General features: G+C 45.6%; 1 protein-coding gene across 3 annotated transcripts in view; it reads left to right on the top strand.

The window, feature by feature from the left end:
• The window catches only part of Bfsp1 (beaded filament structural protein 1), an 89,280-nt gene that overhangs the window by 50,182 nt on the left and 21,987 nt on the right, over nt 1–17,111 (top strand). For 2 of the 3 annotated variants that reach the window (XM_042276365.2, XM_076570764.1), the window contains exons 2-3: nt 7,944–8,004; nt 16,910–17,005. In XM_042276365.2, the coding sequence (XP_042132299.1) occupies nt 7,944–8,004; nt 16,910–17,005 (157 nt within the window). Of the gene's footprint in view, nt 1–2,372; nt 2,729–7,943; nt 8,005–16,909; nt 17,006–17,111 lie in introns of those variants that run through there. The other variant, XM_076570763.1, reaches the window with a different exon arrangement.

Genomic DNA, 17,111 nt, shown 5'->3' with positions numbered 1-17,111 from the left:
ACTTGTTGCACTGTAGTAAACAGAAACAATGCTTTCTCTTGTTCTATTTCTGGGATATGTTTATCTTCAATGGGACTGTTCTGTGGGATGGAATTGGTGTTGATTCTTTTCTCTAGTGTGATGGGGTACTACACCCAAATCCTTGTCAGGGTCCGAGTGAGCCACCTCCTACATTCATCTGTGTGTGTGCATGTATGGGGGCCAGAGCTCAACCCCAGGTGTCTCCCTCTCTCATTCTGCTCCTTAGTTTTTGAGACAGGGTCTCTCACTGAGGCTGGAGCTCGCTGGTTCAGTAAGCTGGCTGGCTGGCTGGAGAGGCCCCTAGCATTGGGTTTCGTAGACTTAGAACACCACATTTTACTTTTACACGTCCACTGGGGGAAAATCCTCAGGCACTCATTCCTAGCAGAGAGCACTTTATCTACTGAGCCATCTCTCCAGACCCCTGCTGCCCCCCCCCTTAACTCCTGACCCTGGCTGGCTGGGGTCCTGTCATTTGACTGAATAACAGGATATGAGTGGACTTGCTGCAAAGGAAGCCTGGATGAGCCTGTTTGGCAGGGCTTCTGACAGTGCTAATTCAGAAGGGCAAGAGGGGTCTAGATGGTGCTGTCTCAGCCGATCAAAAGACTTGCAGCTAGAAGAAGCGTTCAGCTGGGAGCTGGAGAGTAGTGTCATTGCATGACACTTAGTTTAGGGTGGTTTGTTCTGTAGCAAGGACTGATTATCACATGAGGTCAAAGGCCATGGATGATTTACAGTACTCATTACATGTGGGTTTTGCTTTCTGAGAAGCCGGAAATCACACCATGCTACCAGCACTGTGTGGGACACCTACAAAAATACTCATATACCCTCCTCCAGTTGATCATGAAAATTTAAATGTCTTAGGAGGGAGGAAGGAAGGGAGGGAAGGAGGGAGGAAGGAAGGGAAGGAGAGAGGGAGAGAAAGAATGAATGAGAATGAATATGAATGAATGAGAATGAGAATGAATAACCATAGCACCACACATACAGATCTTACATCGCTTTGTTCCAGACTGAATCCTTACTATACAGGCTTGAAGTGGTAATAAACTCAAGAAAGATCTAAGTGATCTCTATTTTTAATAGCTGACTTTATTTGTAGCATAGTTATATGCAATCCATGTGGCTGGTAATACATGGTATCACTAATCCTTATTTTAGAAAAGACCTGTTCTTTTGATAATGATTTTTTAAAAAAATAGTGTGTGATGTAAATGCACTGTTAAGTATGTGGTTACTCAAATGTAAGCATGAGTGCGAATATGGACACTCGGTGTCTTCTTCTACGGCCCTCTGTTTATATCTTGAGACAGAGTCTCTCACAGCCCAGGATGTTTGCTGTTTCTCCATCAGTCTGTCTCCCTTTCTAATGCTGGAGTTACAGACATGCTCAGACATGACCAGCTTTTCATGGGTGCTGAGGATTTGAACTCAGGTCTTCATGATTGTACAGCAGGCACTCGTACCTACTGAGTTATTTCCCTAGCCTCTGATAATGATTTTTAAATATTTCAATATGACAAATATTTATATTCAGGGATATTCCTGTCACATTCAACATCACATTTTACTTCAGAAATGTTCAAAACCTAGCTATCAAATTGTGAATGTACATATTTTAAAGCTTGTTATCAAGTATAACTGCTATTTATATAATACAAGTTTAAACGGAGCATAATGAGACTATTTGAGAGCTGGGCAGCTTATTAAATCTCCATACTGTATGGACTTCTGTTCAGTTCAAAGCACCTATATCAGCTCCTTGGTGAAAGAGCAAGGGTTCAGTATTTTCAGTCTTGTTTCCTAAGTTTCACAAATACACACAAAAGTGTTAGTAAGAAATTACTGGAAACACATCTCAACACTTACGTGATAACCCTTACTCGAGACAGCCTCAACATGTTATAATTACAATGGCTTAAATAACCCGAAAACAACAGCAAACAAAGCCAGTATTAATTAAGTTCAACAACGAAAGCTGGAAGGCACAAAAGTGCCAAGCACTCGGCTGCAGGACGCATTAGCGTTTAGCAAGCTGGCCTTGGGTCGCCTACCCAGTGTCCAGGGAAACCAGTCAAAAGAGCATCATGCATCTCTTGTCCCCCTGACCCCTCCATCCAGTCACACAGCAACAGGCCTCCACAATGGCTGAACAAAGCAGTCCTCGCCGGATGCCCCTTCCACCCGGCAGCTGTATGGGCCGCTAATCCTGCGCACAAAGCGGCCGCGGCTCGCCATTGTTGGGCGCCCGCCCCGAGGGCACACTGCTGACGGGCTCTGGAAGGTCCCAGCGCGGCTGATGCTTATTTAGCCGGCACCGAGAGGGCCGCGGCCTCCCGGGAGCCATGTACCGCCGCAGCTACGTTTTCCAGGCCCGCCAGGAGCGCTACGAGCGCGCCCAGCCCGCGGGTCCCGCCGCGCAGCCCGGGGGAACGGCCCCCGGTCTGGCGGCGCTGCAGGCTCTGGGCGAGCGCGTGGCCGCCCAGGTCCAGCGGGCCCGTGCGCTCCAGCAGCGCCACGCCGGCCTGCGGCGGCAGCTCGACGCCTTCCAGCGCCTGGGCGAGCAGCCGGGGCCCGAGGACGCCCTTGCCCGCCACGTCGAGGCCAATCTGCAGCGTGCCCGGGACCTGGCAGCCGAGCGCGCGCGGCTGGAGAGGCAGGAGGCCGAGGCGCAGCGAGCGCTCGACGAGTTCCGGAGCAAGTAAGAGGCGCTGTCGGGGAAACCGAGGCAGGGCGCGGGGGTGGGGGTGGGGGGTGGTGGGGGGCAGGTGCAGACTGTCCTGCGGAAAGGGGCGTGCGGATGCACAGGTCCTGAAGGCAACCAACTTCCAATTAGATGGCACCTTCCGGTTCCCAGGGTATAGTTTCATTTACTTTTAATGTGTTTGGGGATGTAGGTGTAATACGCAGTGAAACACACTGATTTTAATTGTGTAGTTTGAGTTTTTAGCGCTTACTTTGAGCCAACACTCAAATAAGCAAGGTGGTTTGCACTACCCTAGAGGTGCCTCCTCCGAGTTCCCAGCGCGCCCGGTCTTGATTTAATGTCAGCAGACATTGCTTCTATCGGCCTAGAATTTCAGAATATGCACTCTCACATGACCGATTTCTTTGACTTCATAATTTTTTTCCAATTTAATTTTCTTATAGGTATATATTGTACATTAACCATATTGATCCCTGGACCCTTCTACCTTCCCTTTTCTTATCTCTCCCTTTTCCCATTTATTTCCTTTTTCCCCTAGATAATTTCATTTCTTTTATTTCATATATGTGTGTATATGATTTTATGTGACTATATAGAATCTAGGAACCACAAATGAGAGAAAATATATTCGCCTTCTGAAACTGACTTAGTTGGCTTAATATGATCATCTCTAGTCGGAGTTGCACCCATTTTTTTGCAAACAGCGTAAGTTTCTTCTTTATTTCTTCTTTATGGCTGAAAAATTACCCGCGCGTGCGCGCGCGCGCGCGCGCGCGCGCGCACACACACACACACACACACACACACACACACACACACACACACCTGTCATCTGTCCGTCTTTATCACATTTTCTTCATCTATTCCTCTGTTGTTGGATACCTATATTGGTTTCATAATTTAGCCTTTGTAACTAGAGATTCGGTAGTCATTGGTGCAGTACTATGTTTTTGATATGTTCCCATGTGATGTAACCCTCAAAGCCAGATCCATACTGGATCGTTTTATAGAGAGACTGAGTGAGGTTCAGAATGTGAAGGGATCTGGGGCAAGATCCATGAATGGCTGTGCCGGACATGGAATTCAAACCTACATGTGCAAAGTTTAATTGTCTTCATGGTGTGGTAGGTGACATCTGGGAGTTACATTTAAATGTGTGATCTCTAGGGTCCGGATATACAAGATGTGGTCCCTGGCCCCGCTGCAGCATCTGAAACAACCTCAGCATCAGTGGGAGAGTTGCTGGAGTGTAGCTTGTTGGGCCCGGGGCCATCACACCTCCTAAATCAGAACCAGTGTTCTAGCAGAGATCGTCAATGACAATAGTTTAAGAAGTTTTAGAAGGCTTGATCTAGGGAATGGTGTCTCCTCCCCTACAGATGGAATTGTGTATTAACATCACCTAGCAGATGTTAAGAAAGAACAATTTATCACCTAAGTTAGAGAAAGAGGTGGCTTTTTGCGTCAGTAGGCCACTCCAAGGAGTTTCTCCAGGATGTGCTCTGGCCGGTGTGAAATGGCATGCGCACACAGCTACCTGCTGCAGCACATCGTCACTAGAGAAAGCCTGAAATCAACCAGGATGACCACCGGTCGAAGGCAGGATGTAAAGCTGAGCTTCATCTATTCAGTGGAATATTATGCAGTGCTAAAAAGTGTAGTGTGTTATTTTCATTAATTTAAATTTTTTTTTTCATGCATAAGTAAAAAAAGCCCCCATCCACACTGATTGCTTGTGGGGGATGAGGAAGAACGAACAGGGCAAATGGAGACTTTTTTTTTTAATTGAAAATAGATCTTTTTAAAATGCACTATATATTCCCTCCCTCAGTTCCTCCCAGATCCTCTCCACTTTCCCACCCACCCCCAAACCACACCCTTTCTTCCTCTTTCTCATTAGAAAATAAGCAGGCATCTAAAAATGATAAAATAAAATGAGATTTAAAAAAAGCAAACAAAACAAGTAAGCAAATGGGAAAAAATGTCAAAGAAAAAGCACAAGAAACACATGCAGATGCTGAGACATATAATTTGTATACACAGAAAACCCATAAAGACAAATTTGGAAACCATAATATGTAAGCAAAAGATGTAAAGTTAAAAAAAAAACCCAGACAAAGCATTATGAGTTTAAAAACCTCCAAAAACAAAACAAAACAAACAAAAAACCCCATTGAGTTGGTTTTGTGTTGGCCATTTTTCCCTTAAGTGTGGTTTGTATATACCCAGTGAGACTCTGATGGAGGAAACTGATTTCCAGGAGGGAGACTTCTATTGAAATAACTTTAAAACATTTAAAATTTTAAGTTTGTGAGAAATTTATCCATTGGAAAATTATATGAATTTCTGGGCATCATGGCTCACATCTATAGTCCCAGCACTTGGGAAGCTGAGGCAGGAGGGTTGCCTTTAGTTTAAGGCCAGCTTGGGTTTGACTAGTTTGGTTTACAGAGTAAGACCTGTTTTTTAATCAAATTTTTAGAAGATTATTATTTATTTACTATGTATATGGTGTTCTGCCTGCATGTATGCCTGCATGCCAGAAGAAGGCACCTGATCTCATTATAGATGATTGTGAGCCACCATGTGGTTGCTGGGAATTGAACTCAGGACCTCTGGAAGAGCAACCAGTGCTCTTAACTTCTGAGCCATCTCTCCAGCCCCAAAACCTGGTTTTTTTTTTAACCTGAAAAATAAATAACAACATTTATATAAATCAGCTTAAAATGCATATACCCAGGCTCTATTCAGAGAGGCCAACAATTTTCTTTTTTGAGTCAGGGTCTCACTATATAGCTCTGGCTGGCCTGGAGCTCCATGTAAAGTAAACTGGCCTTGAACTCACAGAGCTCTTCCTGCCTCTGCCTCCCGAGTTCTGGAATTACAAGTGTTTACCCTGACACTCAGCAAGAACTTTCATTTTTTCATGGGCTCCACTGGTCACTCTAGCAACAGCTGGGTTCTGGAGTCTTTGCTGTGGGGTAGCAGAAGGTTTTCCTCTAACATGTTCTTTGAATTCTTTTGTAACCTGCATTTGAGCATGTCTATCAAAGCATAGCCATTGGTTCATTTCCCATCAACCTTTCTGGTTTCAAGTTGTATAGCCAGCATGGAGCAGTTAGTCCATGGAGCAGTTCCGCACACACTGAGGTTGATTTAAATGTCTCATTGACTTAATCACTACCATTGCCCAGAAGTTTTAATCTTTTGCCTTAGATAGTGGGATTTGAAAGTTATTATAACACACACACACACACACACACACACACACACACACACACACACACACACACACACACTTCCACCCCATATAATGCTTTTGCATTCTCAAGGTGGACTGGCGAGTAGCCAAAGCCAGGTGAGAGCATGCAGGAAGTGGAAAGCAGGAGCCTCAAGGTCCACAACATGTTAGACACGACACACTCTACACCTGAGACATGGATATTTTCACAGTCGAATTTTCAGTGCACCCAAGACTACATAAAACAGCAAACAACAAGAATCATAAAAACAAGGAAAATACCAGAATACAATAATAAATACAGTCAATTATCCAAATTGCTGGAAACAAAACAATATTACATAAACAACTATATAATGAAAAACAAAGTATGTTTTTACTTTTTGAACTCACTGATATGAATACGGGAATTCTTATCCCATTAATTTTGTATAATGAAATCACTTATCTTTAATATATCTAGACAGATCTTTATAGCATGAAAATTACCCATGAGACTGTGTTGCTGTGCTTATTATCAAACATGTTGTTAAGCTGCAGAGCCTCTTAGATGTTTTTAGCAGGAAAAGGGCCATGAGAAAATTAGATTTTTGTTAACAATGTTATTCTCAAAGACAATAACCCATTTAAAAAACAAGTTCTGACCCCATTAGAGCCACACAAAGAGAAATGACTGCCTGTGACCTCTTGGTGTGAAATGTAGAACTAGTTCAGAGATGCTTAACCCGTTTGGAACTGGAATGCAATTTTGATTGGGTCTGGTTGTCCTAGCCTTTTTAATTCTGAGAACACAGAGGTTGCACATAGCACCTTCCATGGCTGTTAATACTTGACTTTGACTCACAGGCCAAGATGTCCAGGCCATGGAAAGCTGTGCTTTCCGGGTTGGGCTCAGTGTTAACTAGAATTAGTTTCATGCATCCACTAGCCTGGAATAGGATTTGCTAGGCAGGGGTGATGCTGCAAGGGTAGGGGCATGGTGCTGGCAGCTTCTGGTGAAGACAGGGCAAACTATTTCTTCTTCTTCCTCCTTCTCTTCTCCCTCTTCCTTCTCCTTTTCCTCCTTCTCATCCTCTTCTATTCCTTTTCTAGCTCATGTATGTGCGGGCTGGTGGGTGGCTTATGTGTAAGCATGTGTTTGTGTGACGGTGTGTCCCTGTGCATGGACTAGAATGCCAGAGGATGGTAGCAAGTGTCCTTCTTTATTACTCCCCCCCCCCACACACACTTATTCTTTTGAGGCGGGATCTCTTCCTGAACCTGGAATTTGAATTACTTTCACCTAGGCTGACAGCATTGACAATTCCCCTGTCTCTGCCTCCTACAATGCTGGTTTTTCAGGCATGCACAAGACTGTGACTGGTGTTCTGTTGGTCCTGGGATCTGAACTTGGGTCCTCATGGTTGTGCAGTAACTACTTTACCACTGAACCAAATCCCTAGCCTGGGGCAAGGTTCTCAACCATGTTCTTCATCTTTCCCTCAAAGGTAACAGCAGTCACTTTCTTTGGTTGTGAGGATAAATGACATAACAGAGAAACATTGACGTGTTGCACGTGTAAATGAGTACATCAGTGTAGGAGGTCTGTCGTTTGTTTTATGAATGGGGCAGCCTTCCTGTCTCTATTCAGAGGCTGTGCTTGGGTTACAGCTATGCGAAGATGTAATTCCCCCATCCTCAGGTGCTGGGTGGGAGGCAGCTGAGATGCTTTGAGGATCCAGGGTGAGGACTTCTGTTTCATTTATCTTTTTTGGTTATCTTCATTTTCTATGTACTTGATGGTATGAAAATTATTGGGAAGCAGTGGGCAAGGAAATATGGAATTAGCTATTTCTTTAAAATTGAAATTACCTTCCTAAAGAAAAGGGCATTATTATCTGAGGTTGAACTTTACACTGGTAATGTGATCTGTAACTGTGAAAGTCTAGAAGCTGCCTAATTCTTCTTGCCTGTGTGTCCGATTTGCAGATATGAAAATGAATGTGAATGTCAATCAGTGCTAAAAGAAATGCTGGAGCGCCTTAACAAGGTGAGTGGAACACAGCCTTGGGTTTACACAGCTCCCTTACAGCACTGAATTGGATGGTAGGAGCAATTGTTTCCCATAACCCTCTTCCCATTATGTTAGGATTTTCTGTTTCTTGTTGCCATTTTCTTTCTTGACTTCTTAATTTCAACTGAGTCTCTTTGTGAGTGAACTGATGTACAAACCCACCTTGTGACATAAAGTGTGTGGTCTCATGAGAGAAACGTAGATCATGAAGCTGATATGCTTGGTGTGTTAATCTGTTTTCCATTAATATAACGAAATACCCGAGGATGGGCAATTTGTAAAGAAAAGAGTTTTTATCTTACAGTTTTGGAAGTTGCAAATACAAACACATGCCACCGAATCTGGTGAAGGGGCCTATGACTTAGTTTTCTGATGATAAAAGACATCACTCTCACAGCATGTGAGGTGGGCTTGCATGGCAAACCATCACTGGGGTGGGGATGTAATGCCTTCCCACTACGCGCGCCCCCTTGAAGGTCCTATTATTTCTCAGCACCTCTGCACTGGGGACCAAGCTCCCAACACATGGACTATAGTTCTAGGCTACACGATATGCCAGCATTACAGTGCCCACTTATGGTTTATCTAGATAGACTGATCACAAATGACCATGTTTATTGTGTAAACTGATACCTCTATTCTGTTGGCTAATAGCCTTGACGTTGCTGTTTTGAAGCAAAAGACTCAGGGAAGAGAGGAAGAAACACCTATTTCCCTTGAAGCATTCTCTCTCTCTCTCTCTCTCTCTCTCTCTCTCTCTCTCTCTCTCTCTCTCTCTCTCTCTCTCATGAGAAACAGTCACAGGGGAGGTGCTAGGGATTCTGGAACATTCCTGTAATGGTTATATGGAGCTGTTCCTAGCTGGGACAGTTTCCTTCTTCCGATTGTCCATCATCAATCAGCCTGATTGGGTTTTCTGTTGTAGCCGGGAGAATTCTGCTCTGAGTAGTAAATTCTATTGTGGACAGAAGGGTTGGACAGACACAGGCATGGCTAATGGCTACAAGAACCACCTTTTCTGATCATGCCAGAGTTCACCCCTTGGGTTGGAAGGAGTCATGGAGACGACTTAGTTGAAGGGTGCTGTTGAGGGCACATGGGCTGCTCCCCCCCCCAATGCTCCTATGCTTATAGCCTCATTCTGATAAGACACTAAACTTGTCTTGTTTATTTTGTCAACTTGACACAAGTTAGAGTCATCTGGGAAGCGGGAATGTCAGTTGAGAAACTGCCCCCACGAGATTGCCTATAGGCAAGTCTGTAGGGCATTTTCTTGATGAGTGATTGGTGTGAGCACCCCTGGGCTGGTGGTCCTGGATGGTGTAAGACATCAGACTGAGCAAGCCACGAGGAACAAACCAGTAAGTAGCACTCTTCCGTGATCTCTGCTTCAGTTCTGGCCTCCAGATCCTGCTTTGAGTTCTTGCCTTGCCTTTATTCAGTGACAGAGAGTGTCCCGAGAGTTGTAAGCTGAAATAAATCCTTTCCTCCCCAAGTTGTTTTTGGTCATGGTGTTATCACAGCAATAGAAACCCTAATTTAGACAAAGCTCTTCCTTCCTGAGCTCCGATTGCCCTTACAATTCTCTCCGTATAACTGGCAGCCACTTGGGACAGGAGGGATTACTCAGGGCATCTGCCACTTCCTAGCTTTGTCTAACCTCTGTTGTCAAAGCGGCATTAAAACCGGGACTAAAAATTTGGGAAGCCTGATTTTATTTTATCAACATTATCTGCATCTGGTGCCCATTCTCTCAGTGATGACCCTGGGAGTGGGGTGCCGCTGATAATTAGTGGGCAGGTCAGCAGTTAGCATTTGGGACTGTCTCGGGCCAGACAGAGGACATGTGAGCATCCTAGATGTGGGAGACCTGCTCCCACTTTTCCCCCAGGGTATTCTTGAGTAGGGAGAAGTGAGAACTATTTAGATAGAAATAGAGAGGGGAGAGAGACAGATAGAAATACTGGATAGCCTCAGGAGGGCCTGGGTCAAAACCCATCAGCCCCTTCTGTCACCGCTAAAGGGCTTTTAAAGGAATGCCAAAGGGTGGAGCAAAAGACCTCCCCCTTGCTAGATCAAAGCATACCGCACAGCCCAGCCAAGTGCAGACCCTTCCAAACACGGGGGTAACCATGCATGTGGTCAGTCAATCCCCTAATGCAGCCCTGCTGTGTAAAGCAAGCTCAGATCTCACTAGGAAACCTCTGTGGACCCCAACAGCTAGGCGGAACAGAAAGGTGGTGGTAAAGATATGCTGTAGCGGCGCTCTAAGGACGCAGGCTCTAGGCTGGTGGGGATGGGGGTGTGGGGATGTGGCTCCAAGCCTGTTGTAGCAGAGCTGGGAATTTCTTTTATGAGCACTCAGTAGCTCCCAGCTGTTCTGCTCACACTTTTAATTCATCCCATTTTTGGCTGTGGTTACAGTCCAAAGTTGCAAGAGGAGGGCCCCCTGTCTTCTTCACAGGCCAAGGCTTTCAAGGACATCCTTCACCTGGGTGGGAATTTAGGCCCTCTATGGTGTCCCTCTCAACCCCACCACAGTGGCGGCCTTCTCTTTACCTTCAATGGAAACTGACAGTGGCTTTTCAAACCCTTTGTCCTTTCTCTCTTATTACAAAAGCAATTCATCTTCTCAGCAGAAAAATAAGGCAATGCAGAAACTGAACACCAAGGAAAATAAATCTCACCCTTTCTCCACCCAGAGAAAACAGCCACGCGACCTTCATGTACATTGTAACAGAGAGACAGTGGGCGTTTGAACTGCCAGCCCCACAAGAATAACCCTCATGACATGGCCACCAAGAATGTAGGTGAGGGCTATAACCGAGAATGAATTGGTGTGGCTGTCTCCTGGGCCAGGCTAGGACCCTCCTGCCCACAAGTGAGCTGCGCTGCTCACAAGAGGAAGGTAATCTGTGAATAAATCAGACCACACTGCCGAGTATCTGTGAAACTGGGAGTGGATTCGCTTACCTCTCTGAGCTTTAACTTTCTTATCTGTGGGAGTAATCACAGTCCACTGGCGTGAGAGAATGTCTCCATGCCCACTGAGCATGAAATGACTTAGCAGTACACATGACTTACCTGTCAAATGGCAGCGCATGGTCTTTGTCTGTGGTCGGTGGCAGAACATTTGATGTGACAGATACCAGCTTAGTTTCCCCAACTGTGAATGAAGTGCATGACCTGATGGAACAGGAAGTGACTTTAGCTGGCTCGTGGAGGTGTAAATTTTTCATAGCTGTGAATTATATATACTTTCAGATTTATTTTATTTTATTATGTGTATGGGTGTTTTGCTTTCATGTGTGTCTATGCATCATGGGTGTGGCCTGGTGCTTGCAGAGGTTAGAAGAGGAAGTTGGACCCCCTAGAACTGGAGTTATTAATGGTTATGAGTTGCCTTGTGGGTGCTGAGAATTGAACCCAGGTCCTCTGTAAGAGTAATAAGTGTTCTTAACTGCTGAGTTATCGCTCCAGCCCCAGTTATAATATTTTAAAAAAGTTTTATTTATGTGTATATGCATGTGACTATGTGAGACTATGCCGAGTGTGTGCAGGTACCTTTGGAAGTCAGAAGAGGGCATCAGATCCCCCTGGAGATGGAGTTACAGGCGGTTGTGAGCCACAAGACATGGGTGCTGGAAGTGAAGTTGGGTCCTCTGGAAGAGTGAGTAGCAGGTGCTCTCAACTGCTTAGCCATCTCTCTAGCCCCACAAATCATGACTTTTTTTTTTCTTTTTTGGTTTTTTGAGACAGGGTTTCTCTGTGTTGCTTTGGAGCCTTTCCTAGAACTCACTTTGTAACCCAGGCTGGCCTTGAACTCACAGAGATCCGCCTGCCTCTGCCCCTCGAGTGCTGGGATTAAAGGCATGCACCACCATCGCCAGGCTAAATCATGAATTTTTATGATTGCTTTTTATTTATAGCATATTACATAAAAAGTTCATTTTAAATAAACCTAAGGAAAAAAGTGAATCAGTGTAAAGAAAACCCAGAGTGAAAAGTAATCGTTCCTGGGGTTAGTGAAGTTGTGTAAACACTGGATTGAGAGGGTCCTTGAATCAGCTTGTGGGAGCCCCAGATCAGCCTGTGGTTACTGCTGGGGCTGATTTCACTCCAAGAAAGAAACCATCCCAGGGCCTTCTTTTTCCAGTCAAAGGACTCACCCACGGGCTTAAATAGCTTCAGAACTCTTCATCCCATGCACGGCAGGCATAGACTGGAGGGTTTGTATTCCTGGCTCATTCTCTACTTCCCAAGGACAAGCAGAGAAACCGCGTCCCTCAGAATCTAGACACAAAGTCAAGGGCTGTAGGCTAAAGATGCCTCGTGGTCTAGATAGTGGATCCTTCTCCTGTGTCATGCCACTTGTCACCAGACATGTAGGGCCCACAGAAGACTTCCTGAACCTCCTGCTGTGGGAACGTGACTCACTCATCTCAGACCTACTAGGCATGCACACCCCAGGAAATGAATCTTAGTCATCCAAGATCACAGTGAGTGTGGCTAAGTTCCCCAGTTGTTCCCCCTCAGCATAGAGAGTTCCACAAGTTCCCAGCAGGATCAAGGCTTGTTGTTCACAATGGTGACCTGTCTGCCTGTCTACCCTTCTGGGCTTTACCACTCTGTATCCCGGTGTGTATCATCAGCTGAGAAAGAGGAGGCTAGAAGAGTGGAATTCTCATCCTGTTGATGGTCAGAAAAGTGATTAAATTTTTTCTTTACATTTACTTATTTATTTACTATTTAGTGTGTGTGTGTGTGTGTGTGTGTGTGTGTGTTCACACATGCCATTGCATGTGGTCAGAGGACAGCTTGCAGGGGTGGGTTCTCTCCTTCTACCATATGGGTCCTGGGGATTGAACTTATGCCATCAGCCTTGGCAGCAAGTATCCTGACCTGCTCGGCTATCTTGCCAGCCTTGGATCAGAGATTTTGCTTAACAAGTCCGGAGACGTTTGCTGAGTCAAATCAACTTTTGCCTCTCCGCTTAGTCTCAGGGCCAGTTCTGATAGTGTCACTTGCAGGAGGGATTCACCCTTGGGTGTGGCTGTGGGAAGACATTGATTCACACACCTGCCAGATTGTCACGTGGCTCGTGCAGTAGACATCCAGAACAGGTCATTTTGGGTTCTTGGGCACATATGCCAAAGCAAGCCACTCCTTGTTACCCTCCTTGAAGAGAGCTAAACCCCTCAACATAACAGCTGAGCAGTACGGCCAGAGTTAGTCACATGCTCAGCCTTTTGATGGAGTGAGACCCACAGGTGGCTCTTAAATAAACATTCAAGCTTGTACAGCCTCTGTAACTCATTGCCACACATATGTACTTAGAAGATGACTGGCTGCCAGTAATTCCCGAGTTTGCTTATCAGCTGGACGGCTGGCTCTTAGGAGTGAACTTTACAGCTTAACACTCCCCTTTCTTTAAAATTAACAACAATTTAGACCGATGTAGCTTCTAGGTACACGTGTTTACCTAAAGACAATAAAAAACATCCAAAGGGGCTCATGTGCATGCAGTTCACGTGCCTCTGAAGTCCCCGGTGGGAAAGAGCAGGACATCCCGGGGTCTGGGGCAGAAAAGATGGAACATGAAGCAGCCACCTTCAGGGGTACCAGCTGCTACATGACCAAGAATTCCTCACTCCAGAGAAGAGGAGAGGAGGAGCCTGGGAAGGGAGGCATTAGGGAGGAGGTTGGAGTGTGGCGAGGCTTGCAGGAAAGGAGAGCAGAGGGAGAGAGCAGAGTCTAGAAAATACGCCAAGGAGAGAGCGGAGTCTCAGCTCACCCAGAGCTTCCTTCAGGCAGATGCGCAGTTTTGGAAAGATGTTTTGATACCCGGGGTTGGAAGAAAAGTGTTTTTAAAATTAAGTCCCAGCTTGCCAGTGGTTTTAATGAACTTGGATCTCCATTCTTTAGCAGCTGGGGTTTGACGGGAGCCTAGAATTCCTGGAGGGAAAGTTGTCAAGGATGATTGTCAAGGGTGCCTTGAACTTGAATGATGTCTCCGGTTCCTTTCTCAAAAACGGCTGTGAGGGCTGGGATGTATCTGAGTAGTAAAGGGCTTCCATAGCATGTGCAAACCCCTGACTTCCATCCCCAGCACAGTGTGGGGTGGGGCTGTAAATATCCTGGACCACGCAGACCTCGTGGACGGGTGGCTCTGGAACTTCACCCCGTGTCCTCAGCACCTGGCAGGGGTGTTGGAATCCTCGAGAGTATTTGCATTTCTAGCTAGCTCTCAGGTACTGTGATCTGTTTTGTGAACCATCTACTCTGTTTCGAGCACACACACTATCAGGGCTGGATTATTTTCTCAAATTAGACAGTTGACACAGGCAGTTGATTCTGAAACATCTAGATGCTTCTGTTGCTGCAGCATTTGGAAATTCAGCTGACAGCATCTCAGGCATAATGAAAACACAAGCGTCTACACATTTCTGCTCTTTGGCACAAATAAAAGAACATGCTTCCAAAACAAATTCTCATCATATCAGCAACTGCGCCGTTCCAAAGTGCCAACTCACCTCTGGGATTTTCGGGGCAGTATACAACATGATTGTCTTCCAAGCAAGACATGTGCTTACAGAACCATCTGACTAACTCCCATTTTAAAGACAAGAATTGCATTTTTTATTATCACCACAGGTGGCTTTGAGATAGTGCTTTGTGGGAGCCAGTGCTGGTCCTGGCATGATCCCCAGGGGGAGATGTGGAAGGATGGTAGGTGTCTGGTAGGATGGGCTCTCCACTCGGCAGGTTCCAGTCCTGTTATCATCTCTTAGTTTCCATTAACAATGGAAGGACCCATTGATCAGCCTGGTCCATGGATTTGGTTGAAGGGCCACTAAGGGACTAGAGCTGCTGGACAGATGGGCTGTCTGTGGCCTTTTATGATCTGCCGGAAGATGATCCAATGTGCTTAGCATGTGTAAGGTCCGTCTCCACCCCCACCCCAAAATAAGCAAACTTCTTTGCTTTGATCTTATACAGTGGCTTCTGTGGTATATTTTACTTGAAGGAAGGTACCAGTGACTTTAAAAATAAATGTGAGCAGACCAATGTTCTCCAAGGTCTTGTCCATCTATAAGATTCTTGTTGCATGAATCCTAAATGGTCTTATAATAAAAAACCCAGACCCAGATATTGAGATAAATGCTGAAAGATCAGAGAGACAAAGGAACAAGTCACTAGAGAAACTTCTCACCACTACCGAATCCTCAGGCCAAATGGAAGGTGAGATCCTATCACCAGGAATCCTCTGACTGAAAGCCTCTGAGTTCTCAGCTGAAAGGGGGGCCTTTGTCCTCAGCCAAAAAAGCTGTAGTTCCTGTCTCCTCATGCCTTATACACCTTTCTATGCTCAGCCTTTTCTCTTCCTTCCTAGTGCTGGGATTAATGGTGTGAGTGCTTCCCAAATACTGGTAGCAAAGGCATGAGATCTCAAGTGCTGGCATTAAAGGTGTGTGCCACCACTACCTGGCTCTGTTTCTCTCCTAGACTGAATCAATCTAATGTAGTCCAGGGTGGCTTTGAACTCACAGAGAGCCAGACAGATCTCTGCCTCCCGAGTACTAGGATTAAAGGTGTGTGCCACCACTGCCTGGCCTCTATGTTTAATCTAGTGGCTGACTCGGTCCTCTGATCCTCAGGCAAATTTTATTTGATACACAATATATAACCAGAGATTCTGAGTGTTTGATCTCTCTTAGCAATAACACAAAGAACAAGGGGCTCTTGGAATCCCATATCTAATTCTCCCTCAGCTCCAGTAATTATGGATCAAATATAGGGTCATGTTTGGAAAAAGTGAACATCAGTAAATGTTGTCCACCCCACCCTATCCTTATAGGCTGAAAAGGGACAGAGAGAAGGTAGAAAACATCCAAGAAATTGGCTCTGTGTCTTTGTATGACACTCCTTCGTGTGTGTGTGTGTGTGTGTGTGTGTGTGTGTGTGTGTGTGTGTGTATATGATGTGAGGTGGGGATGGGGGTACATGCCATGGTGTGTGTGTGTGTGTGTGTGTGTGTGTGTGTGTGTATGATGTGAGGTGGGGATGGGGGTACATGCCATGGTGTGTGTGTGTGTGTGTGTGTGTGTGTGTGTGTGTGTGTGTGTGTATGATGTGAGGTGGGGGTGGGGGTATATGCCATGGTGTGTGTGTGTGTAGCTCAGAGGATAACTTTGAGGAGTCAATTCTCTCTTTCTACCTTTATATAATATAGGTTTGGTCTTAAAACTCAAGTTACTGATGGCAAGATACAGAATGAATATAGATATTCTGTAAATTTTAGGGTTATTTGTTATGTGACTATTTAAAACTCTTGGCTTTTTCTAGATAAGATTCCTCAAGCCTGGCACTGTGGACACTTAGGCTATAACATTCTTTGTTGTATGAGTGTGGTGGGGAGCGGAGGGCTGTTTGTGTATTGTAAGATACTTACAGCGGTCTTCTGGCCTCTACCATTCAATAATGACAGTAATAACTATCTCTAGATGTCAAATGTCCTCTTGGATGCAAAATCACCGAGTCATGAGAACTGTTGTTTTCAACGAGGCCCAACGACTAGCGTGGTGCTTTATTCAGAATGCAGCCTCTAGGGCTGGCAAGATGGCTCAGTGGGTAGAAACACTTGCTCTATGTGACTGATGACCTGAGTGAGATCCCAGGAACCCATGGTGGAGGGAGAGAATCAACTCCTGAGAGTTGTCTTCTGACCTGGCACGTGTGCACCCCTCAAACCTGCACACACACACACACACACACACACACACACACACACACGAACAAGACTGTCGTCCCTGGGTTCGCACGTTGGTTCACACTATACCTAAGGGCTCCTGCGACCCTGACGTGGCTCTTTTCGTTGCAGAAAGCTGATGAAGCCTTACTGCGGAACCTTCACCTTCAGTTGGAAGCACAGTTTCTGCAGGCAGACATCAGTGTGGCCAAGGACAGGTACAAAAAGGTGAGCAGCGCATGTGGGAAGGAAGCCCTCCCTCTCTCCTCGAAAACCCAGTCTGAGTTTGGCTGAACAGGAGACTGCCAGATTGAGCAACCTGTGATTGCATTCC

The sequence above is a fragment of the Peromyscus maniculatus genome, chromosome 4, assembly GCF_049852395.1.
Source record: "Peromyscus maniculatus bairdii isolate BWxNUB_F1_BW_parent chromosome 4, HU_Pman_BW_mat_3.1, whole genome shotgun sequence".
NCBI lineage: Eukaryota > Metazoa > Chordata > Mammalia > Rodentia > Cricetidae > Peromyscus > Peromyscus maniculatus.
Note: the sequence above shows the minus strand (reverse complement) of the source record. Positions and strands in the feature narration are given on the sequence as shown.